General features: G+C 34.1%; 1 protein-coding gene across 2 annotated transcripts in view; it reads right to left on the reverse strand.

Moving 5' to 3' along the window:
* Positions 1–26135, reverse strand: part of LOC106882633 (tensin-3) — a 255983-nt gene that overhangs the window by 168115 nt on the left and 61733 nt on the right. For both annotated transcript variants that reach the window (XM_089356522.1, XM_089356521.1), the window contains exon 3: positions 7479–7517. In XM_089356522.1, coding sequence (XP_089212648.1) covers positions 7479–7517 — 39 coding nt within the window. The remainder of the gene's footprint in view (positions 1–7478; positions 7518–26135) is intronic.

The raw sequence follows: 26135 nt of genomic DNA on the forward strand, positions 1-26135 counted from the left end.
TCCATATAAGCTTAGAAATCACCTTGTAATCTTAGACTGAACTCGTTAAGATATATCATTAAGTCAGACAATTATATTAATTTCCACAACTATTCACCATTTGCAAGTAGTAGCTAAGCAAAATTTTTCTCATTCTAAATATATCAATCCCCATCTGAAGTTCAAAAATTTGTGAGATAACATTACTGCTACTCAGTTATCATACAGTTCCTTTCAAAAATAGTTCAAACTTGTGATGTTTGAGTGCATGCAATTGAATAAAATTCATTGCTGATATCTATCAGATATAATAGATATAAATGTTTCCCATAAAAAACTTATTGATGAATGATGCAGTGAAACATTCTCGGTATTTCTACCACCAGTACTGTCGCAAACATTGTAGACATATTCAATAAAACTGCTTCCTGTACCGCACACATTTTTTTCTATCACTAGTTCCAACCCTTTCATTACCATATTTCATTTAAAGCACACTGTCTTTGTTTCAATTTAATTTAAAGATAATGAAGAATTTTGTAAAATAACTTTGTCATTTTAAGCTGGTGCTTGGAACATTAATATGAAATTTTGATGTAAAGTTTTTATTTAGATCATTTTAACAAAATAAATTTCTATCATAGAACCAGAGTCAGTCTCAGGCGAGCTAGTATCAAAAGGTTGATGCAATTTAAACAATTCCTAACCAGATTGTTCTAGGTCAATGTTTTTCTCCACCTCTTTAAAAATATTTTTGCCTGTAGTTCTTCCACACATGCTGTTCACTGAAGTAGGTCTTCTTTCACTTCAAACTTAGCTTGAATGATCACCAGCTACAGCGATTTGTCAGGTATCTCTAATGATTCATCAATAGCTTGAGAAATCCCTTTATCGTTTATTTGCACAGAATGTAGTTATTGATGCCTTTAATCACACAGTGGGATGAATGCTTTGATCAATGCTTTGAAAATCATATTATGGAGGACAGAAAATTATGTGGAAACCTGTTAAATACATGAGTGTTTCTGTATATACCAGTGTAAATTGGTGTGTTGAATTCAAATAGATGGACTTAGCCATTTAGTAAAGAGTTATTAATAAAATAAATAGAAGATGTTGGTATTGATATAATTAGAAAATAAAGTAATTCTTAATTATGAATAAAGAGTTGATACCATCATTATCATCATCATGATCATTTTAGCATCCACTTTTCTGTACTTGCATGAATCGGACAGAATTTATTTAGGCAGATTTTCTATAGTTGGATGCCCTTCCTGTCACTAACCCTCACCTGCTTCCAAGCAAAGTAATATTTCCCCATGACCAGACATGTTCTCATACAAAATTAGAAATGACATGTTCTCATACAAAATCAGAAATGCTTGCACGATTGTGACAATCATTTGCAAGTATCATGTAATGTCAAGACAACGAGACAAACACACATTCACAGACACACATGTATTCATATAAAGATATATATACAATAGGTTTCTTTTGGTGTCTCTCTACCAAATCCATGCACTGAGCTTTGGTTGGCCTAGGGCCCAAGGTGCCATGCAGGGGATCTGAACCTGGAACCATATAATCGGGAAGCAAACTTTTTAACATATTGCCATGCCTGTAGCTGTACTAATACTGCTTCCATTGCAAATATCTAATATATATATATATATATATATATATATATATATATATATATATATATATATATATATATATATATATATATATAAAATCTAGAAAATGGAGATGTAGCATTAATATAATTTATTATCTGCAAAAATTCAACATATTCTCTTACAGCTGTTTCAATTTAGACTTAAAGATTAAATTACAATAATTAAATCATTGTATTAGGCAAAATCTCATCAGAGGTGTAGAAAAGATATGGTGTTGGGTTATTAGGTGTCGTATTTTCAAATCATCTCAACAGACATATATATATATATACACATACATTTGCATACATACATTTATATATTTATATATGAATATAAATGTAGACATATATAAATATATATACATGTATATATATATATATATGTGTGTGTGTGTGTGTATCTTAATATATATGTGCGTGTGTGTGCGTGCATGTATATATATGTGTGTGTGCGTGCATGTATATATATATGTGTGTGTATGTATGTGTATACAATACATACATCCATACACAATCATAAACGCAACACTAACTACCGCATTGCTATGTTTGGTGCTATCAGAACATCGCAGTTTTTCAGAAGATGACAAAAACAAAAATATAGGTTAAAACGTAAATGAATGCATCACACACAAGATGCTATAGGTTTACTGCTGGGGCATGACATGCCTTGCTAATTACCTACTTGCCTGGCTCTATATGTAGACTGGTAGGTAGATACGTAGATAGAAGAACGTGTTTCTTTACAGAAGTGAGAAAATAAACACATACATACTCACCAGCATATTTCACATACAAACACACTCAAATACAAACGCACACATACATACCGGTTAAATAAATACTTAAATATCAAATGGCTGGTATTTTTTCCAAGTTGTCTAATCACAACTAGAGATATCCATCAATAGGTGATTATCTCCCTTCGACTTCAACTGTTTTGCTACCCTATTTCTTTTGAAATAAGCTGCTTTTGTTTCACTTAATTTTTGAAAATAATGAATAACATATTTAAATAGCTTTGTCTTTCTTAAGCTGGTACTTGGAACGTAAATTAACTTGAAATTTTGATGAAAGATTTTAATTTAGATCATTTTAAAACATGAAGTTTGTATCAAAGAACCAGAGGCTGTTTTGAGTGGGGTAGTATTAAAAGGGTTAAGAATGTGGAATGGAAGAAAGGAATTAGCATGTTGTGCCATTCACTCTTTTACTAAAGATCCCAAACTAAATATTCAGTTAGATGGGAAGTAATTCTTCAGAATTCTTGAATGATAAACTTAATTGGCACTCAGCTTAACACTCCCATCTGGCTCTTGGGTGTCTTTAGCAAGGTCCATTCTCTTGTAACAGTATGCACCAGGTCCCCACGGTGAATACATCAAGGTCTTTTCGCTTTTCCTTTCATCAGTCTTGGAGGCCATGCAAAGAGATCAGAGACACTACTCTTCCCGTTTTCAATAAGTCATAACGGCAAAATCTGTTCTAGCTCCCACAGTGTCAAAATGAGTTTCAATACATACATACATGCATGCATGCATGCATGCATGCATGCATGCATGCATGCATACATACCTACATACCTACATACATAATACAGGCATATCAAATATCATACATCACAAATTCTTGATTTATTAAAACTATCTTCACCTGTAGAGGATGTTTCACAATTACTAAATGGCAAGTGAAATCAGCATCACATTACCAAGGGAAATAATCACAAGAATCAAGAATTCTTCAAAGTTGACAGACAATTATGAAAAAAAAATGAACAGGCTTTTTGTCTGGAGATAAGAGGATAGTTGTGGACACATGTTTCTGACAAATGGACATTATCAGTATAACAATTGTCCAACAATGAACATCTTTCAGTTTCAGTCTACCAAATCTACTCACAAGGCATCGGTCAACCCACAGCTACAGCAGAAGACACTCACTTGGGGGTGATGTATACTAGATTTAAACCAGAACTACTTGGTTATCCTGTGAGCTACTTAATCACTCTGCCATGCCTATGCCTATTTCTAATTAATTTCTTTCTTTCAGTTAATATACTAATTTTCCTTGTTTACTTATTTACAGTATTGTATCTATTTAGTGATTTTCTTATTAGTATTTCAGAAGACACAGTAATGTCTATGTTTCACTGAGAAGGTCTACTAACACTGAAACATGTCTGAAGTTACCTCCCATATTAGCACAATGATTAAAAAATATTTGTCCTTGATCTAATTTTGTCTTTTTTTTTATTATATTTTCACCATGTAAATATTTCTAATTATATTCTTTGTGTTCACCACTACATTAATTATGTTAACACTAATTTAATTATTAGTTTTCATGTCAGTGGCATATCTGAGTAATTAATCTTGGTTATCTTTTTTTCATAATAATGATGATGATGATGATGATAATGACATCAAAACAAAATTCCTCTCCCTATTTCACAGATGAGTGTTTAATTGCAGACAGAACAATCAGCTAAAATACAATTTTCCACCCTAAAAAAATATTCCTACTTTGTAAGAATTAAAAATAATCACATAGCAGAATAACTAAAAGAACAGTAAATATAAAAAAAAGAAATAGTTATAGCTATAATTATAGTTTAGGATAAGGTAGGCCTTGATCCAGTTCTGTAGTCAAAGAGATCCAAGCTGTCTATTTTATTTATGTTTTCTTTTTTTGCTGTTTGTTGCATTTCAGATATAGCAAGGATTAGATTACATAATGTGTTCATCATTTTAAAAATATGATAGGGTGTACTTTGTGGGAGATTTAGCTGCTAATTCTAACACTCTGAGTGACTATGTAGGGAAGTAATTTTGCTCTTAGTTGTATGGATCCAGATCAACCTTTCTTGAGCAGACCGATGATTAAAATCACTCCAGCTGTGACCATCCTCTCTGTTTTCCCTTAGACAAGGTGTACCAAAGACTACTATTATCTAATATGTTTTTCCATTTTTAAGATAGTTATGTGTGGTTGGTGTAAGCTTTGGTTTCTATTTCTAGTAGGTTGAACTGCTACATAGGAAAATTCCCTTTAGCATTTTATGGTGTAACATTCATTTCAGTTTTAGTTTTATTTACATAAAGATTGAATTTCAATTTAATTATAATGAATTTGAAATATTTGTAATGCTTTTACTGTTGGGAAAAAAATAAGATGTTTTTATTGATTGTGTAATAATTTTAGCTATGCAAGTGAGAAGTTAAATGAGTAGAATGAGACTAGATTAGAACCTTATACAACTTTCACCATTAAAAGAGAAGAAACAAAGAGAGAGAGAGAGAGAGAAAGAGAAAGAGAAAGAGAGAGAGAGAGAGAGAAAGAGAGAGAGAGAGAGTAACAAACACAGCATGTTATTTATGCTGTATTAGTTACATATATTAGTAGTGATACATTAACAAAAAAAAAAAGTAAAAGAAAATTCTTGCACTTATGGACTTGTCCAATAGTTTAGACCAAGAACAAATCCTGATTCAGCCTTGCCCATGTAATATAGGAACTGCCAGATCTATATTTATGTCTCTCTATATATATGTATTTGTGTGTGTGTATGTGTGCGTGTGTCTGTCTGTACATATGTGTGTGTGTGTATGTATGTTTGGACATGTATATGATTATACATACATACATATATATCTATATATATATACATGTGTGTGTGTGTGTATATATATATATATATATATATACATATATATATGATCTAACTAAGATAAGTATTGAATAATTTCTTCTATTTATGATAATGGCACAAACATATATGTGTACTTGAGTTTGCTTTGCAATCATGTGGTCTCAGGTTCAGTTCTACTGATTGGCACCATGGGCAAGTGTCTTCTATAGCTTTGGGCCAACTAATGCTTTGCAAGCATAAATTGTTTGATGGAAACTGTGTGGAAGCCTATCATATATGTATGCATGCATGCATGCATCTATGTATGTTTTCTTTTCTCTTTTTGATTTAGAATAACTTTTGACTGGTCACTGACTTGGTAACAAGGTTGTGAAGGAAAGCATCTTGTTTCCTCCATCATCATTTAATGTCCAAGACATTCTACATATGACAGCACCCATAAAACTCTTTCAAAGTGTTAAGAGCCCATGGTATGGTATAGCACAGCATGTTACATATGGAGGTGCACTTCCATGAATGGTTCAATTTGTATCTTATCCTTCCAAAGCTGCTAAAACCAGCGAGAACAACCCAGACCGAAACTGTTAACCTGTAGAGGATGTTAATGATGACACTGATAATGATGATGATGGAGATGGTTGTTGGTGCTGGTGATGATGATGATGATGGTAGTGGTGATGGTGGTGGTTGTGGTGATGATGATGATGGTGATTCAAAATAGCATGAATAACAACTGTATCTCATACACATAACCTTAACTGTCAGAGTATATCTGACACAACACACCTTGACTTAGCACACAGCATTATTTCACACAATTATATCCTGTTAACCACACAACATCTCATATAACATACCATGACAACACTTGGTAATTTATTGCAATCGTAGATTGCAGTCATGACGTGTACATCGTAGAATGTACTGCATCATTAATCTTAAAAAAGTGTTTCACATCACTATTTGCATTAGGCCCCAGTTTTCCAAAAATTCATGCAACCCACCATCAACAGACAGAGTTAGTTCTAGCACATAGCATATCTATTCATGTAAAAGTTGCATTATTCTTTTCGTGATTTTTAACGGAAAAACTGGGGTATGAACTATACATGGAGCAAAGCTAAAACTGTGACGAGAAAAAATTTCATACCATGATTTAACACTAAATCAGAGGTGCAACTTAAACTTGTGTATGACTTGTACACAAGTAAATACAATATATTATATTTAAATGAAGTTTTAATTAAAATGCTATTGCAAGTTTTATTCACTTGTTACTTAAAACCCCATTCTGAAGTAATCCATGCCCCACTAAAATATTGCCAAACCTCATCAATGGGGCATGCAGTCTAACTTAAGAAATATTGATCTAAAGTACTGAATTAATGACTTGTCTAGCTTATCTATCCATGACATGGTTCCTCTCAGAAGGAAATAGGTCTACTTGCTCAATAGTAGCTACAATTGCACTAACAATTCCTGCTAATTTCTAAACTTACAGAACAATGAAACCCCTTCTAAAAATGAAGAAATTATCATAAAATATATTAAAATGTATACATGCATTTCAACAGAAAAGTTTTGAGTGAAGAGCTTTTAGGATACTTTCCTGTTATTCACAATCAATTTTTTTTTTTACTCACAAAAGAATTAGTTAATATACTATTAAACAATCACCCAGTTCCTTGCTTTTTCCCTTCTCTGTGAGGTAGTGATAGCCATTTCAAAAGTTCACTGATCAAGTATTACACCTGTCTCATCATTGCAATAGTTTATTAAGTAAATAAAAAAAAAAGTGACTGTTGATAACAGGTAAGTATCATTTTTAAAATAATACAAAGTACTATATTATACATCCTTCAAAATTTCTATGCTTCCTAAAATTCACAAACAGTACAGCTGAAACCAACTCTCTAATTTTTAAGTGACTCATTCACTGTTTACTTCCTGTGCATTATTCTGTATACAGTTCATGCACTTTTTCTGCACTTACTTTTTCTGATGAGTTGTAGTGCACCTGAGCACTGTATACAATAAGTTCATTACCTATTGAAAAATAAACTCGACTATGTAACATAAATCCTTTTGTCTTTCATATATGTTTTTATTCTGTTTGATGTTTTATTCTGTTTTATGCATGATGTTGTATAGGATTACCTATAATGAATTAATAAAGACACTTACCTCTCGTATACCTCCTGTCGGTGTGCATGTTGTCATCACCTGATGAACAGAAAAAAGGAAAACATGATATATTAATTGTCTTGAAATGTGAGAATATTAAATGAAAAAAGCATAAGGCTGTGATAATCATGCCTTGCCCAAAGATATTTTCAATATAAATTAAATGAAATGGTTGATTCCAACTGAAAATTAAAACTGTCATGAAATATTTGGTTATCTTCCAATCTGTCAGTTTTATAATAATGACTGTTACAACAAACAAAAAGTGATTTTACAGTTGTTTCCAGTACATCATAGGAATATGGTATATTGACTCTAGCTGTAGAAAAAACACCAAGGTTAAGAACCTACATGGCTGTAACAAAGTTTTAGCTTAAAACTTACAGACAAACAATCTGGTCCTGAATACAATCCTTATTAAACAACATTGAACATTGAAAACCTGTAAGAACCAGATTATTGTAGTCCTTATGATTCTAAACATTGGATACTTTAAAGAATCCTTATTATTTAAAAAGTCTCATCTGCATCACTTCTCCGCATAGTAACTTTGATTTTGTTTTGGAAGAAGGCAGTAGATTAGCTGAAACGATAGAGTGATGGACAGAATGCCTCGTGTTCTTGATTTATGTCCCTTTATATTTTGAATTCGAATTCCACAGAAGTCACTGTTACCTTTTGTCTTTCAGAGATCAATAAAATAATTGGCATCAGGTACTGGGATGAAAGCCCAGTTAAGTTCCTTTCTCAGTTTTGTGGTCTTATGCCAATATTTAACCCTTTAGCATTCAAATTACTCAGTCAAATGTTCTGAATTAATAATGTATTATCTTTTAGCTTCTAGATTTAGATGACGTGATTATTTATTTTTAGAATAGCATTGTAGGGTAGGTGTGAGAAGCCAGATCTGGCCATTTTGAGCAGAAAACAAGCAGAATATCTGGGCCTGATGTGGCCAGTTTAAATGCTAAAAGGTTAAGCACCAAGTTTTCCCAATCAAAAACCATCATAACCTTTGCAACTTTACCCACTCTGAAGACATTATAGCTTTCATAACCTCTCCAATTCTGATTTTAGTTAAACAAAGAACATTACACTTCTTATTCAAATTGATCCTTTAAAAAAACAATCCTTGGAATTCGATACTTATTTCAAACTCATTTGATTACAAAACCTCATAATGAATTTGTTCAAAGAGAATTTTGAAAAAGTAATTAAAATGTTATGTATTAAGAGGCATATTAAATACGTATGTTATGTAAATGGGTGACAGAAATAGAATTCCTAAAAATACTCCTTGTTTAAGTAGCGGAACGGTTTTAAAACGACACTAATGGCCATGAAAGATGAATTGATTATTACTACTCAGAGAATAATTATAACTCTTATAATAGTTCATATCTTACGACATGAATATATACACAAATATACATAAATACAGACGGCATGACTGTTTAGTTAAGAAGCTTGTTTTGCAACCAAATGGTTTTGGGTTCCATCCTACTGTGTGACACTTTGGGCAAGTGCCTTCTACTATGGCCCTAGGCTGACCAATGTCTAATGAGTGAATTTGGAAGTTCCTTGATGATGATGATGATGATGATAAATAGATAGATATGTAGGTATGTCGATAGATAGATAAAAAGACAGACAGACAGACAGGTAGGTGGGTAGATAGATAGATAGATGTAAAAGTACCTACACAGTGCCATGTAAAAGTGCCCGTGTGGTGCCACCTAACAGCGCCTGTGCAATGTCACATAAAAGCACCTGTGCAGTGCCATATAAAAGCACCCAGCACACTGTAAAGTGGTTGGCATTAGGAAGGACATCAAGCCATAGAAACCATGCCAAATCAGACCGGAGTCTGGTGCAGCCTCACCCGCTTGCTAGCTCTATTCACCCTGTCCAACCCAAGGTGAGAATTCAGTTCATGACCCCTGATTTACAAGACACACATGACAGAGAGACAGAATTATTACAGATTAGATAGATGTTTATTAGAAAGGTAGACAGAAAGAAACAAACGCACAGAACTAAGAGAGTTGATGCAAAAAAAAAAAAGAATGAAAAAATGAATAAAAAGCCATTGTCCAGTAAACTGGAACATTTCCTGAAATCAATATATCATCTTTCTCTACAACCCTTCTGCATTCTATCGAGAGAACCATTGAAATGTCTACCGACCAAATATCTATGCAGTCTATTGTGCAAAATCTCTACAGAATTGTTTGACCTGCTATATATAGCAGCTAAATTTCACTTAGATCACCCTTGCCATGTTAAAAAGAGAACACAGTAATAATGCAGTCTTAGATTTCGTGAAAGAGTTGGGATGGTCACAGCTGGAGTGTCTTCAATTATAGGTCTGCTCAGTCAGAGTTGAACAACAATAACAAATTGGAAGCTTTTATTGTTCATTTGCTTTAGTCATTGGCTTTGGCCATGCTGGGGCACCATCTCAAAGAGTTTTAGTTGTACAGATCAACCCCAACACTTATTCTTAAATCTGGTACTTATTATATCAGACTTTTTCCAAACCAATGATGAGTTTCAGGAATGTAAACAAACCAACACCAGTTGTCAAACAGCAGAGTAGTGGTGACAGTGACACACACTCTCACACACTATATATATATATATATATATATATCATCATTATCATCACCATTTAACGTCTGCTTTCCATGCTAGCATGGGTTGGACGATTTGACTGAGGACTAGCAAACCAGATGGCTGCACCAGGCTCCAATCTGATCTGGTAGAGTTTCTCCAGCTGGATGCCCTTCCTAACGCCAACCACTCCGAGAGTGTAGTGGGTGATTTTACGTGCCATCGGCATGAGGGCCAATCAGGTGGTACTGGCAACGGCCATGCTCAAGTGGTGCTTTTTACATGCCACCTGCACAGGAGCCAGTCCAGCAGCACTGGCAACAACCTCACTCGAATGTTTTTTCACGTGCCAGTAAGGCAACGCTGGTAATGAACACATTCGAATGGTGCTTTTTACGTGCCACCGGCACGGAAGCCAGTCAGCTGCGCTGGTTGCGGTCACACTCAGATGGTGCTCTTAGTGCTCCACTGGCATGGGTGCCAGTCATCGAATTTATGAATTTGATTTGATTTTGATTTCATATACACACACACACACACATATAATAGGTTTCCAATTTTCTACACAATTTTCACAAGGCATCGGTCAGCCCATGACATTTGCCCAAGGTACCATGCAGTGGAACTGAACTTGAAACCATGTGGTCACAAAGTAAGCTTCTTAACCACACAACCATGCTGACGATATTTTAGAAATATATTTGGGACTCTTTTCCAGTATTTGATGTTGATTTTGGAATTTGGACACCCTTTGGAAAAAATTAGGGTGGTAGAACCAATGAGGAGAGCTATGTGGCCACTTGACCTGTTAGAAATTGCAGTCAAATCATAACATTCTACTATCTTGAAAATGGAAAGAAACTTTGGATAGTGTAGTCCTAGATGCATTACATGGGAAAATGTAGGGGAGTTGGTCAAGATTGAAATGCTTCTGGTCATAAGTTTGCTAAATCATGGCTGACCAGCAATTAAATAATAACAAGAAGCCAAAGTTGGAGCCTGTGTAAGATTACCTGACCTGCTAGAGATACCAACCTAATCATATTTTGCCATCTCAGAAAAACAAAAAACAAAAACAAAAACAAAAAAAAACAAGGATAGTATGGTCTTTGAGATATACTATGTCTAAAAATAAAGATAAGATAGTCAAGGCTGGAGCATCTTTGATCATAGATCTGCTATTGAGATAAGGATCATCTACAGCTCAACAATAATAACAACAAGCAGGGTCGGGGTATACAGAGAGATCTGAGTAGAAGAAGAATAAAGGAAAAATGTGGGGTTGGGGTGGAGGTTTGGAAGTAATAAAGGCTGCTGGGTTAGATTCAAGAATAAAGAATGTTGAGATATAAAAACAGTGATCATAATCTCTTGTTTGCTTTCTCTTTCTCTTTACTTCTCTGTTATTGGCAATCATCCTCGTTCCTTTTCACACATACTGAATAAATAAGCATTAATTAATTAATATTCTCAAATACAAAGAAATAAAAATAAAATAGACACAATGGGAACAGTTCAAATTGAAACAGAGTGGAACACTGTGGAAATAAGGAGAAGGCAATATACAATATATTAATATCATCAATACTGAATAGGCGCATCATTTGAAATGGTCTACAAAAAACAAAAAGAAAATGTTACAAAAACCAAAGTGGTTTGTCTGTGTAATGTACAAAGGGCTGTTGTAATTAATTCACTAATGAAAATATTTATTAAATAATTAGATCTATATAGTTAAATATATTATTTATTGTGGGTGTTGGGAATTTCAGTGCTTCAAAACAGTGACCAATGGTTTCACCTCAGGGAGAGAAGAAATCTTTGGATTGATTTAATTAAATATACAGGATATACATAAAAAAAAAGAAGAAAAACGTATGTGTGTGTATGAATGTATATAAATGTTTAGGTATGCAAAGAGTTTAATCATGTTTTTCTATAAATGAATAAATGCATATGTGTGTGTGCATTATTATTACATATGTATGTATTTATAATTCTTCTGGGATCAGTAGAGCTTAGGAAAACATAAAGCTATAAATAATGGCATGCAAATATTGGGGTAAATATACCCTTTGAATAGAAAAAACTGAACACTGCCTGTGAGACTTGAACTCACATCTCTTGTAGACATGTCGACAAGAGATGTTGGTTTTACATGCAGTTATGTAGCTTCATGTGCTTCGTTCTCCAATGTTAAAAAAAAAAGAAAGATTTATTTCTCATTCTCTTGAAAGTGTACAAATTCTTATGACATCAACAATATATATATATATATATATATATCAACTAGCAGAAATACCCGGCTTCGCCCGGGTTAAAGAGAATAATGAAATCTAAAAACGCCGTCTAGACTACGCAACCCTCAACTGTTAGTAGCTACGATACCATATTTCTACATTAATAACTCTCCAATCCATGCCAACATGGAACATAGACATTAAGTGGAATGCCAGTCTCTCATCTAGGAGGGCCTTGAAAATCAATGTTACCAACTGGGGACTATGTGTGTCGCAGTGATAATAAAAAGACCCAAAGGAGGTCTGCAACGAAATAATTTTACTCAACACTTTGCAAGTGAATCAGTGGAGGCAAAGATGCGTCTCATTTACTTGACAATTTATGCACCACATTGCAGAAATCACAATGTAAGTATATCTGAAAGGGTAGTCTTACACTGTTGTACCGTTGAATTACAAATAATGCTCATCTGTTATGTTCGAGTTAAAATTTCATCAACATCAAAAATATATGAATTTTCATGGGAGTTATGGCCGTTATACATAGAATATAATTTCCAAATTTCATAAAGATCCGTTCAGTACTTTTGACGTAGTTTTGAATAAGAAAACAAATGACTAATGTGTGTGTTTGTGTGCATGTGTTTGTGTGTGATGGGTGTATATATGTATAGATATCTGTATCCATGTATATATATGTATATATGTGTACATATTACATGTACATCTATATATATATACATCTACACATATGTATACATATACATGTATGCATATAGATCTATATCTATATATATCTATGCATATACGTGTACATATACATGTATATGTATACATATACATCTCTTTCTCTCTCTTTCTCTCTCTCTGAAAGCATCTGTCATTACAGTATCGAAATGTGATTGTTTCAGTTAGTGGAATAACGTGTACATATACATCTCTCTCTCTCTCTCTCTCTCTCTCTCTCTCTCTCTCTCTCTCTCTCTCTCTCTCTCTCTCTCTCTCTCTCTCTTTCTCTCTTTCTCTCTGTCTCTGAAAGTATCTGTCATTACAGTATCGAAATGTGATTGTTTCAGTTAGTAGAATAGTTTCATTTTTAAAGTGAAAGTATTTGACATGAGTGTTTTTGTTTCACTTTTGACACGTAATACTTAAATAGTGGAGGAGATATTATGTTGCCGTGGGCTCGAACTCTGCAAGAAGTTAAATTTTTTTGACTAAAACACAACTGGAACCCTAAGTAAGGCATCTGTAAAATTTGAATGAAATTGGTTGCGTAGTTCTCGAGTTTTAGGGATTCACACAGACAGACAGACAGGCAGACAGACACACATTCTCATTTTTATATATATAGATTTAATGCACAACCGAAAGAGCAACTAATAGTGTCATGCTGTTATGATACCTGAACATGCATATTTATAAAATATGCCATGTATCTCAAAGCATTCTTTCAGGCTCTGTTTATGTGTTATATATATATATATATATATATATATATATTTTTTAAAAAGCAAGGATGCAGGACAGTAAGAAAATAAGAAAAAATGTGGGGAAAATGTGCAGAGGTTTGGTGCAAAAAATGGAAGGAGAAAATAGAAACGAAATCAAGAAAACTAAGATCTCTGATTGCTGAAAGCACATTAAATACAATTGGCCTAGAACATATTTTCTGCAAATTTCTTCTTTGCCAGTTGTATTTAATGTGCTTTCTTCAATCAGGGAGGATGAAGGTCTTAGTTTTCTTGATTTTGTTTCTTTTTTCTCCTTCCATTTATTGCACCGACCTTCTCCATAGTTTTTTTCTTATTTTCTCACTGTCCAGCGTCCTTGCTTTTTAAAATATATATATAACACATAAACAGAGCCCAAAAGATTGCTTTAAGATACATGGCGTATTTCATAAATATGCATGTTCAAGTATCATAAAAGCTTGAAATTATTAGTTCTTTCAGTTGTATATTAAATTGATATTTATTTCTCACTGGATGGAGTACTTTTTTTGTTGATTGTACTTCTATTGGATATATATATATATATATATATATATATATATATATATATATATATATATATGTATGTATGTATGTATGTATGTATGTATGTATCTTATGGTTGGCAGAATTGTTAGGACACTGAACAAAATGCTTAGCAGTATCACGTTCATTTTCACATTCTGAGTTCAAATTCCACCAAGGTCCACTTTGCTTTTCATCCTCTTTGGGATCAATGAAATAAGTAGCAGTTGAGCACTGGAGTTGATGTAATCAACTAGCCACCTCTTTTAAAATTTCAGGCCTTGTGCCTATAGTAGGAAGGATACATTTCCCTTTCCCTTTCTCCCTTACACACACACACACACACATATATATATATATATATATATATATATATATATACATATGTATGTATGTATGTACATTTAGGTTTGCAAATATGGAAAACAGAGTGCACAGTATGTCTTGATGTCTTGTAGAATATTTGTACAATTCACCCCCGTAACTATGTTGAATCTCACCATATACATTCATTCAGGCAACCCAAAATCTCTCTTTTACATGTATGATTACTGTTGGTCCTACTTGTATATAACAAACATCCTCCAGTCACACACACACACAGACACACACAACTGGAGATTTCATTTACATTACAGCTTTTAGTTTCACCATAACATGGCTCATCAGGTAATGTGGAATAAGGTGTATTATTGACTACTGATTATAAGACATTACTCCACAATACCTGAAGAGCTGTAAAACCGATAGTTGTAACATGAAGCCAGAATCTGGCCATGAGGAAATATTACCTTGCTTGGAAACAGATAAGAGTTGGCAACATGTAGAGCATCTGGCTGTAAAAGCCTGCTTCAACATAAAACAATGATGATAATGATAATAATAGTACCCTGCAAATTATCATTCAGTTTTCTTTTGCTTATAACTACATATATACATCCATGTAAAACACACACACACACACACACACACACACACACTCACTCACATAGAGCAAATAAAAAATAGGCTCTTTACATATTTCTTTTCATCATTTAAAATCTAATTACAAAATTGCTCAAAATTTAATGAATAATTATGCTTATATATATTGCTTATGCTTATATATATATATATATATATATATATATATATATATATATATAGCGGACGTTAAACGATGATGATGATGATGATATATATATATACATGCAACTGTCAATGTGTTTGAAAGTGTGTATGTGTGTGTGTACATGTATGTGTGAAACATCTGCTCTGTCCAAGATATATGAGCAATGCTTGAATATGAGGCACACTTGTACCTTCAAAAGTATTAGCAGCTGTTCATATCTGAAGTAGTTTTTAGACTTGAAGTATGAAGCCTGTCTTTTGAGGTGTATATTTGACTATGTCATAGACATGTAGTTGCCGTGAAAGATTGTTAAAGATTTTGTAGCATGTGTAAGGTTTGTGAAGAGGTACTTTTGCCCAGCTGTTACGTTCCTGTAAATAATTTTTAAACTAGAATACTATCCTGCCCAAGTCTACTCGTGGGTCCATGCTCCGAAATTCATGTTTTAAAGTAGTCTAAATTAAAATTTCCCATTAAAAATTCATGCCAATTCATTGTTCCAAACATGAGCTTAGTAACAGCAACATTATTTTATTACATTCTCCATTATTTCTGAAATTTATTGAAATAGAGAGTCTATTTCAGCTGAAGTCATCATCATCATCATCATCATCATCATCATATTCACCACCACCACCGCCGCCGCCACCACCACCATATGTATATAAGTATGTATGTACGTACTTATGTATGTATGTATGTATGCACGTATATATGTTTTATTTCAAGATTTTTTGCCAATAGAGAAAGAGCCGGTTTCTAATCTAGATTCACGGCTCCTTCATTGGAATTTCAACAACATCAAAAGGGTATTTTTGTATGTATGTATGCATATGTGCAGATTTGTGCATGTATATGTATGCATGCATGTATGTATGTCTTTGTGTCTTACCACTTGACAACCTGTGTTGGTTTGTTTAATATCCTTGTAACTCAGCAGCTGAGCAAAAGATATCCAATCAGATAAGTACCAGAGTTAAAAAAATAAGTACTGAAGTCAATTTATTTGACTAAACTCTATAAGGTGGTGCCCCAGTATGGCCATAGTTCAATGCCTGAAACATGTAAAAGAAATAAATGGAGGACATAAGGGCTTCCCCCCAATTACCTTTTACACAGCTTCTATGGGTAGGAAGGCCATTCACCTGTGAAAATATCAAACCCATGGATATACTGTGATTAATTAATATATATATATATATATTTTTTTTTTTATAAGCCATTTAAAATAACACACAAAATCCGTTAGATTCACTTCAACATTTAAATTTAATTTGTCAAAATATTTTCGTCGCTTTGAGACCGCGACCTGGTCACTGAGCAGTGACCACGAAAATATTTTGACAAATTAAATTTAAATGTTGAAGTGAATCTAACGGATTTTGTGTGTTATTTTAAATGGCTTATAAACACCTTCCACGCTGCAATTGTTTTCATTCCAGCACACGATCTCAGATCAGGTCACTTGCTATGCAAGTACATCTCTATATATATATTATTCTAGTTAATGCTGTCACCCCATCATCATTATAAAGGCTGTTGTTACTGCTGCTGTTGTCTTCTTTCCTATATCAAAACAGCAAAATTCCAGTTATTGTCAGTATTATAGTGATTTTTAGAATCAAGTATATAATTTGTTTAATGTACTCTGAATGTGTGTGTAGTGTGCATTCGTATGTGCATTGATATGTATATGTATATATGTGTATGTATGTGTGTGTATATATATATATATATATATATATATATATATATATATGGGGGGGGGTATGCATACATGTATGTTATATCATGTGTGTGTGTTTGTTTGAGTTTATATACTATATGTTGCTGATATGGATATACAAAGAAAGAGAGGGACAAAAAAAGATAAGGCAGACAGGAGTTGACTCAGCAATGGAAACACACACACACACACACACACACACGCACACACACACACACACATACACACACACACACACACACGCGCACGTTCTCCCTCTGGTTTTCTCCCCTCCTGCACTCTCTCTCTTATACACACACACACACATATGTATAGACACTCACAAACAAACAAAATGATAAAATTAAGCAAACTATTGACTCAGCTGTCTATATTAGCTGGGATGCTGCCATAAAAAATAATGTGCAACAACAACAACAACATCAACAAAAAGAAACAACCAGCATCAACCATGTATGAATTAGTCAAAGATACCAATATAATTTCTGCAAACTATTTGATGATTCTACATGTCTGCACTACTTGAGCCACGGCTATTCATCTTCATTGTTGCTGTTGTGATGTGATTGTTGTTTTCTTTTATTTGCTATCAAATGTTCAATGGACCATTGAGCTTTTTACAGCCGAAGATTAATTGTACAACATCGCTGAAATGGCTTCTGTGAATAGAGGATGTGCATGTGTGTGCCTGTCTGTGTGTGCGTGTGAGTGTGTGTGCGAGTACGTGTGTGTATGAGTGAGAGAGAGAGAGAGAGAGAGAGAGAGAGAGAGAGTCTCTGTGTGCAGGTGTCTGAGTTAGTGGAAGTGCAGGAGTTTGTATATGTGTGCATGTGTGACAATGTGTGTTTATAAGAGTGTGTTTAATATGTAGTTTGTTTTGTTTTTGTTCGTTATGGCTACCTGTATTTAAGAGAACAAAAGAATGTATGTTATGTGTATGTGTGTGTATATATATATATATATATATATATATATGTGTGTGTGTGTGTGTGTGTGTGTGTGTGTTTATGTGTGATATATATGTTTGGGTGGTGGTGGTAGTTGTGATCACTTGTGAGTGTTTGCATTTGTATTATGCCACAGGCACACACACACACACACACACACACACACACACATTCTCCTTATTTTGTTTCCCTACACACCAGGAACATTTCTGTTTTAAGAACCTTGTTTCTCTCTCTCTCTCTCTCTCTCACAAATCCATCATTTTTCATGCCAATGGCAATGATGATGATGGTGACAATGATGATGATGACGATGATGATGATGCCCAACAACATCAGTCGAAAGTACCATCAACAGCATTATAATATTAGCAGCTCTCATTTATCTGACAAACAAATATAAGGTTACCTTTTATCCAACTCTCCACCTAACCAACTCTCCACCTAACCAACTCTCCACCTAACCAACTCTCCACCTAACCAACTCTCTCTACTTTGTACTGTTTAATCAATCACAGAGCAGTTTTATTGAAGGGTACAGACATGGCTGTGTGGTTAAGAAGCTCACTTTGTAACCATGGGATTTTGGTTTCAGTCCCACTGTGTGACACCTTGGATAAGTTTCTTCTACTCTAGCCCTGAGCCAACCCAAAGCTTTTAAGTGAATTTCTTAGACAAAAATGTGAAGAAGCCTGTTTGTACAGTGATTGTCCCATATCCCCACTTGACTGACAACTGGTGTTGATTTGCTTATGTCCCCTATAACTTAATGGTTTGGCAAAAGAGACTAGGACTACTTTATCCAAAATCTACTTTTGTTTCTTTTAAGTGTGCTTTTAGAAGCTTCCTTCTTGGATTGGGAATTCAAGAGTTTTAATTAAACCTACAAGGAACATTTTGCTTAAATCAATCCAGTCCAATCTTCCAATCTTCCTGTGTGAAATAAGTGTATGCGTGTGAGTAATTTTTCTTTTTGGTTGAATCACCTGTGAGTCAACATGGTGTCCCTTGATGACAATGTAAATTTGTTATCTTTGGCCCAACGAGTAGCTTGTAGATTACCCCTCATTTGGATATTTACTACTTCTGAGGTTTTACTATCTATGAAACATATGTAGCCTGGATTTTAGCTACCCCATTCCCTGATTTTGGATATATATAAATGTATGTATGTATGTATGTATGTATGTTATCAATCAGTTTCATTTCTGTATTTCTTGTCAACAGAGAAAGAGCCAGACTCTAACATAGATTCAAGGCTCCTTCATTGGAACTTTTATCAACATCATCTAGGTATTTGTGCATATGTGTGTGTGTGCAGTATTTGGTATTAGTGTATGCGCAGATTTGTATGTTTGTTTTATGGATGTGTTTTTATGTATATATTTTCATGTCTAGATACATGCATATGTATTTATGTGCTAAATTTTTGGAAAGTTTTACATATCTTTACAGATGTATGTATGTATGCATGTATGTATATGCAACTAAAACTTGCCAAGGTGCTACAGATGTTAGGCCTTGCAATCTCTACCATCTTTCCTGGTAGTCTCATATACAGTGATAAATGTTCTTCTTTAAGGACAGAAAATATTTCCACTCTGATTATTTGTTGAATGACTGTGCTTTAGTAAGACCTGCAATGGAATATTTATTTTGTTATTGCCCACAGGGGCCTAAACATAGAGGGGACAAACAAGGACAGACAAAGGGATTAAGTTGATTACATTAATCTCAGTGAGTAACTAGTATTTATTTAATCAACCCCAAAAGGACAAAAGGCTAAGTTGACCTCGGCAGAATTTGAAACCAGAATGTAATGGCAGATGAATTACTGCTAAGCATTTTGCCCTGCATGCTAACAATTCTGCCAGCTTGTCGCCTTCCTGCAATGGAATATTGCTCTCATATGTGGGCTGTTAGTTCCAGTTCATACCCAGACATTCTAAATCATGCACAAAAGACAACTATTCAACTGACAACAACTCACTCATCATCATTACTTCACTGGATTACCACTTTCTCCTCAGAATCAAATCTACTTCTTCTACTACAATAGCTTCTACTCCTCCTACTAGTATGTTTTGTTGCAATCAACCTCCAATCAAATCCACTCAAAATGCATGTTTTTCCTCCTCTTGTTCACTATACTCTGTTTTAATCTACAGGTCTTGCACTAACTGCTTACTTGAACCCTTTCCCTCCAAGCTGTCTGTTCCACCCTTGTTTGGCAAATTCACAATGACATGAATATTTTCAGACTGGATACCACCTATATCAATCTCACCAGTCTCAGAGGTCTTGCAAACATGTTGGGTACTGTTATGGCTTTTGTTAAGCTACATAAGCAATAAGGTTGACAACAAACCATTATTAGTTCGGTTATAAGATACTGATTTCAAATTTTGGCACAAGGCCAGCAATTTTGGGGAATGGGTAAGTCGATTACATCAATCCCAGTGTTCAACTGTTACTTGTTTTATCGACCCCCAAAAAGATGAAAGGCAGAGTCAACCTCAGTGGAATTTGAACTCAGAACGTGAAGACGGATGAAATGCCACTAAGTGTTTCACTTGACATGCTAATGATTCTGCCAGTTCACCACCTTTAGGTTATTACATAGTGAAGTATAAACATTGCTAACCATGAGAGAAGGACTATCTTGGAATGGAGACTGAGTCACAAAGCATTATGGGAATTTTCTTCCTGCACAGTTAAATACAAAGTTTGTAGCGAATAAACATTGTGCAATTACAGATTGTTCTTCACAATTTTGCAGGTAATGCTTGACAGTGTTACAGCCCCCAACTAAACAACTTAAAAGAATGCTCTGTTATTCTTCAGTGTAGAAACATCAGCAGAACATCATTTTGAAAGGGTTAACCCTTTAGCACTTAGATTCCTCTTTCAAAAGTAATGCTTTTTTATTCACATTGTTTTCAATAAAATCATGCATTATCTTGTAGCATCAAGATTCTGATGCTGTGATTGTTTTATTTTTAGAATGACATTGTTGGGTAAGTGTGAGAAGCCAGATAGAATATTTGGGTCTGATATGGCCAGTTCGAAAACTAAAGGGTTAATTTACTTTCAGACACACTGGTCAAAGAGTATTTTGATAAATTATTGTTAATTTACATGTGGTGCCCTCTGCTTATGGCTGTTAATATAAGGGAGATTACCATCTCCTTATTCAAAGTTTTCTAACTGTAACTCACGATAATCCCGTTGTTTTTATAGACATTATATTTAGAGTAAAACATTGTTAAATGTATTCTTCAGATCGTGTATCTAGAACTATCTTGTCTACTGTGGACTACATTTTATTTTAAGATTGTAGAGTGTGAACTAAAGGAGATTGATTGCTATTTCCAGTAAAATGACTACTTTTGGCTTATTTGAAAAATCTGTTGAACAAGAAATATTTTCAGTTATGTTTGATGGTGATGTATTTCTTGGAGTAGGTGTGGTATATATTAAAGCTGTTGTTATTGTCAAATGTAGAGTAAAAGAAAGCCTTGCTGGTTGAATGATTATGAAGGCATGGGAAAAAATATATATTTTGAGTTGGTTTATTGCTCATGTGTGACCAAACTGGTGTTGTTTTGTGACTGTATCAGTCCTAAAGTTGCTTTTTTAAAATTTTCTTTACAGTTGTTGCTGTTGTTATTTCTTGCTTTGTCTGATATGTTTTATAAATAGATTTGTACAGGGGTGGGAGATATTTTGTTGGATATATACATATGGGTGCAGGCATGGTTGCGGGTTAGGAAGTTTGCTTTGCAACCACGTGGTTTTGAGTTCATTTCCATTCCATGGTACTTTGGGCAAATGTCTTCTACCATAGGCCTAGGCTGACCAATGTCTTGTGAATTCAGTAGACAGAAACTGTGTGGAAACCTGTTGTGTGTGTGTGTGTGTGTGTGTCTTTGTGTCTGTTTGTCACCACCATACCACTGCTTGACAACCATTGTTGGTTTGTTTGCATCCCGGTAACTTAGCAGTTTGGCAAAAGAGACCAATAGAATAAACACCAGACACAAGAAAAAAATAGGGACAATGATGTTGGTGGGGGTGGGGGAGACAAACACAGACACACAAACATATACACACATACATACATATATATATACATATACAACGAGCTTCTTTCAGTTTCCGTCTACCAAATCCACTCACATGGTTTTGGTCGGCTCGAGGCTATAGTAGAAGACACTTGCCCAAGGTGCCATGCAGTTGGACTGAACCCAGAACCATGTAGTTGGTAAACAAGCTACTTACCACACAGTCACTCCTGCACCGATTCTGTAAATAAGATGGGCAAGGCAGTGAACTGAAAGAATTGTTAGCATGCCAAGCTAAATGCTTAGCAGCATTTTGTCTGTCTTTATGTTCTGAGTTCAAATTCTGCTGAGGTTAACTTTGCTCTTCATCCTTCCAAGATCGATAAAATATAAGAACCAGCTGAGCACTGAGGTTGATGTAATCGACTAGCCCTCATCCCCCGATATTGCTGGCCTTGTACAAAAATTTGAAACCAATAAATAAGATGGAAAATATGTGTAGTTGGAACAGAGAAATAAAAATGCAAAAATTTCCGGAATGATTTGTCAGGAAATAAACTTTGAGTTAGTTATGAAATTCTTCTCAGTTTTGTGGGAAATGACAAACACTATAAATAAATTAGAGGAAAAGGTTATTTTAAAGAATGTTTTCAATCTACAATAACAGAATTCTAATCTAGTATAAGAGTTTTGTAAAGTATATTGGTTAGATATTTAACACTTTGAAGTGATTTTTTGCTTTTGTATATTAAAAGATATTTGCAGCCTTAATTGTTTAAGCACATCTACTATTTACCCTCATCTTTGTGGTTGTAAAGCTACCCTCACAGTATTCAGTTTCTCTTTATATAGTAGTCTCTCTATTTATTCTTGCAAGAGGCCATATATATTATCTTTTTTTTTACTATAGGTATCAGGCCTGAATTTTCTGGGGAAGGGGGCTAATCAATCACATTGATCCCAGTGCTCAAGTGGTACTCATTTCATTGACCCCAAAAGGATGAATGGCAAAGTCGACCTTGATAGAATTTGAACTCAGAGAATAAAGCCAGAAGATATGCTGCAAAGCATCTTGTCCATTGTCCTAATGATTCTGTTTATCTTCATCAACTTTACATTAAGCTGTCCATTCTTTGGTTTGATCTTTAACAATTCAGTACACTTTTCTTGATTTATTTGTAATAAAACTTTCTGTTTCTTAACATCTCTTGTTAATTCATGTGGCTGTGTTATTTCCAACCACATGGGTACAAGTTCAGTCCCACAGCATAATTTGAGTTCAATCCCACTATATAGGACCTTTGGCAGGAGTTTTCTGCTTTAGTCCAAGGCCAACCAATAACTTGTGAATATATTTGGCAGACCGAAACTGAAGAAAGCCTGCTAAGTGTGATTGAATGTGTGTGTGTGTGTGTGTGTGTGTGTGTGTGTGTGTGTGTGTGTGTTTGTGTGTGTGTGTGTACACTCATACACACACATTTATGTGTACATGTGTATGCAAGCACATGTGTGTGTGTGTGTGTGTGTGTGTGTGTGTGTGTGTGTGTGTGTGTTCATATCTCCTTGTCTTGACATTGCCTGCTGAATGTTAACAAACATCTCCACTACGTAAACGGCAGTATTTATTTGCAATCAGCCATGAAGCTATGGCTGGCCATTCCACCGTTTTGTGTTCAAAAGGACGCAGGGACATATTAACTTGCATGGAAACAGGTGAAGGTCGATAACAGGAAGATTAGCCAGCTGTAGAAAAATCAACTGCAACAATTGTAACCTGATCCATGCAAGCATGGCAAAGTATATGTTAATATGAATATGACGATGATGATAATGATGATGATGACATTTATGTGTGTATGTATATATATATATATATATATATATATATATATATATATATATATATATATATATATATATATATGTGTGTGTGTATTCATATATGTATGTATCTACATGTATACATATATATATTTACATATATAATGCTTATGCATACATAATTTATGTAACAATTACTCATACTTGACTTTTCTTCAATTGTTTGTATTTATAACATTTGGGATTTTTTTATGGCTTTTATGGTGCCTTGCTTTAAAGCAATAACAATACAATTATACATTAAGATGTTTGCTTTGCAAAGTAACATGACAAAGCATTTTTAATTGTGCAATAAAAAAGAAAAACAAACAACAATCCTTTCTACTATAGGCACAAGACCTGAATAATAATTGTTACAACAACAACAATAGTAATAATAATAATAATAATAATAATAATAATAATAATAATAATAAACTAATAATGATAATAATAATAATAAACTAATAATAATGATAATAATAATAATAATGATTTCCTTATTATCGACAAAGGTTTACATGAAGGAAAACATCAACAGCACAGGACAAAACAAAAAAAATGTGTGTGGATGTGTGTAGTTGTGAGGGTTTTGTGTGTAAACAAGACTAATAGAATTAAAAAAAAAAGAAGGATAATAATAATAATAATAATAATAATAATAATAATAATAATAATAATAATAATAATTATGATGATTCTATCTAATTTTGGCACAACGCTGGCTATTGTGAAGAGAACGGTAATTTGATTACATCAACCCCAGTGCTCAACTGGTATTTATTTTATCGAATCTGAAGGGATGAAAAGCTAAGTGGACCTCAGCAGAATTTGAACTGAGAACCTGTGGACAGATGAACTGCCACTAAACATTTTGCTTGAGGTCTCTGGGTGAGACTTGGATCCAACTTGTACAAATGCAAAGCAAAAGAAATAATAATAATAATAATAATAATAATAATAATAATAATAATAATAATAATAATAATAGTAGTAGTAGTAGTAGTAGTAGTAGTAGTAGTAATAGTCAAGACGAAGAGTGCGATTTTAGATGTTTTATTTTTGGAACAACATTTCGACAGAACGTCTGTCTTTCTCAAGTTCAAACCAAAAGGTGATTGAAAATTCAAAATTTCAGAAACCAAACGTAGACTATGAACGTGAGTAATCAGCGTCCATACGTTGATAGAATGACATCATCAGCTTTTGTCAGTGTTTTAATAAGCAGAAAGAAAGAAAGAAAAAGGAAAAGGAAGACGACAGAAAAAGAAAAGAAAAAGAGAGAAAGAAGAATATTCAATCAAACAGTTTTGTATAAATTTGATGATATTCTCCTGTCATCTTATTCATTCCTCCAGGGCGTGATGTCAATAACCCGCAAACATATTTCTCCTCATACATTCTGAGAAGTGAAAGTGGGGTACATTCAGGATATTTTTTGAGAATGTGCACTTACAAATCTTCTTCAAAATTGCAGCCGCTTGAAACGAAATGTTCAGCAAGTTCTGTTGAACTACTGTTCTTGTGCCTGACGTCGAATCTGTGCCCATTAAACCTTTTGTTTAATTGTTCCGTTGTACAACCAACATAAATCAAGTTATGTTTCGTGCATTCTGCACCGTACACTAAATGGGAATCTTTGCAGGTTCCCCCTTCTGTATAAATCATAACATTTCTATTATGATTTTTGATGGTATTCACTTCACTCATGTTGTTGCACAATGAACAGGGCTTACCTCTCTTGCGGCTGTTCTTTAAGGTACAGCGTGTAGATACTCCAATGTTCGTTTTCTTGGAGTCAGATATAGAGGTCAATAATTATTTTATGTTCTTATTCCGTCGAAAGGCTACAATGGGCGACTGAGGAAATGTTTGTTTGAAACTGGGATATTTTTTCACCACATGTTGGTAACTTTCATGCAACACTTTTGAAATGCCAGCGAAACGTCGGTGCCAGTTAATCACTAAAGGAATTCTGTAATCTGTTGTATTTTGTTTGCTAAGATTAGGCGTGTAGGTTTTACTATCTTTGCTAATCTTAGCTATTTCCTTTAAACGTGATTCACTGTAACCTCGTT

The sequence above is a fragment of the Octopus bimaculoides genome, chromosome 8 (genome assembly GCF_046866305.1).
Source record: "Octopus bimaculoides isolate indiv1 chromosome 8, ASM4686630v1, whole genome shotgun sequence".
NCBI classification, from domain to species: Eukaryota; Metazoa; Mollusca; class Cephalopoda; order Octopoda; family Octopodidae; genus Octopus; species Octopus bimaculoides.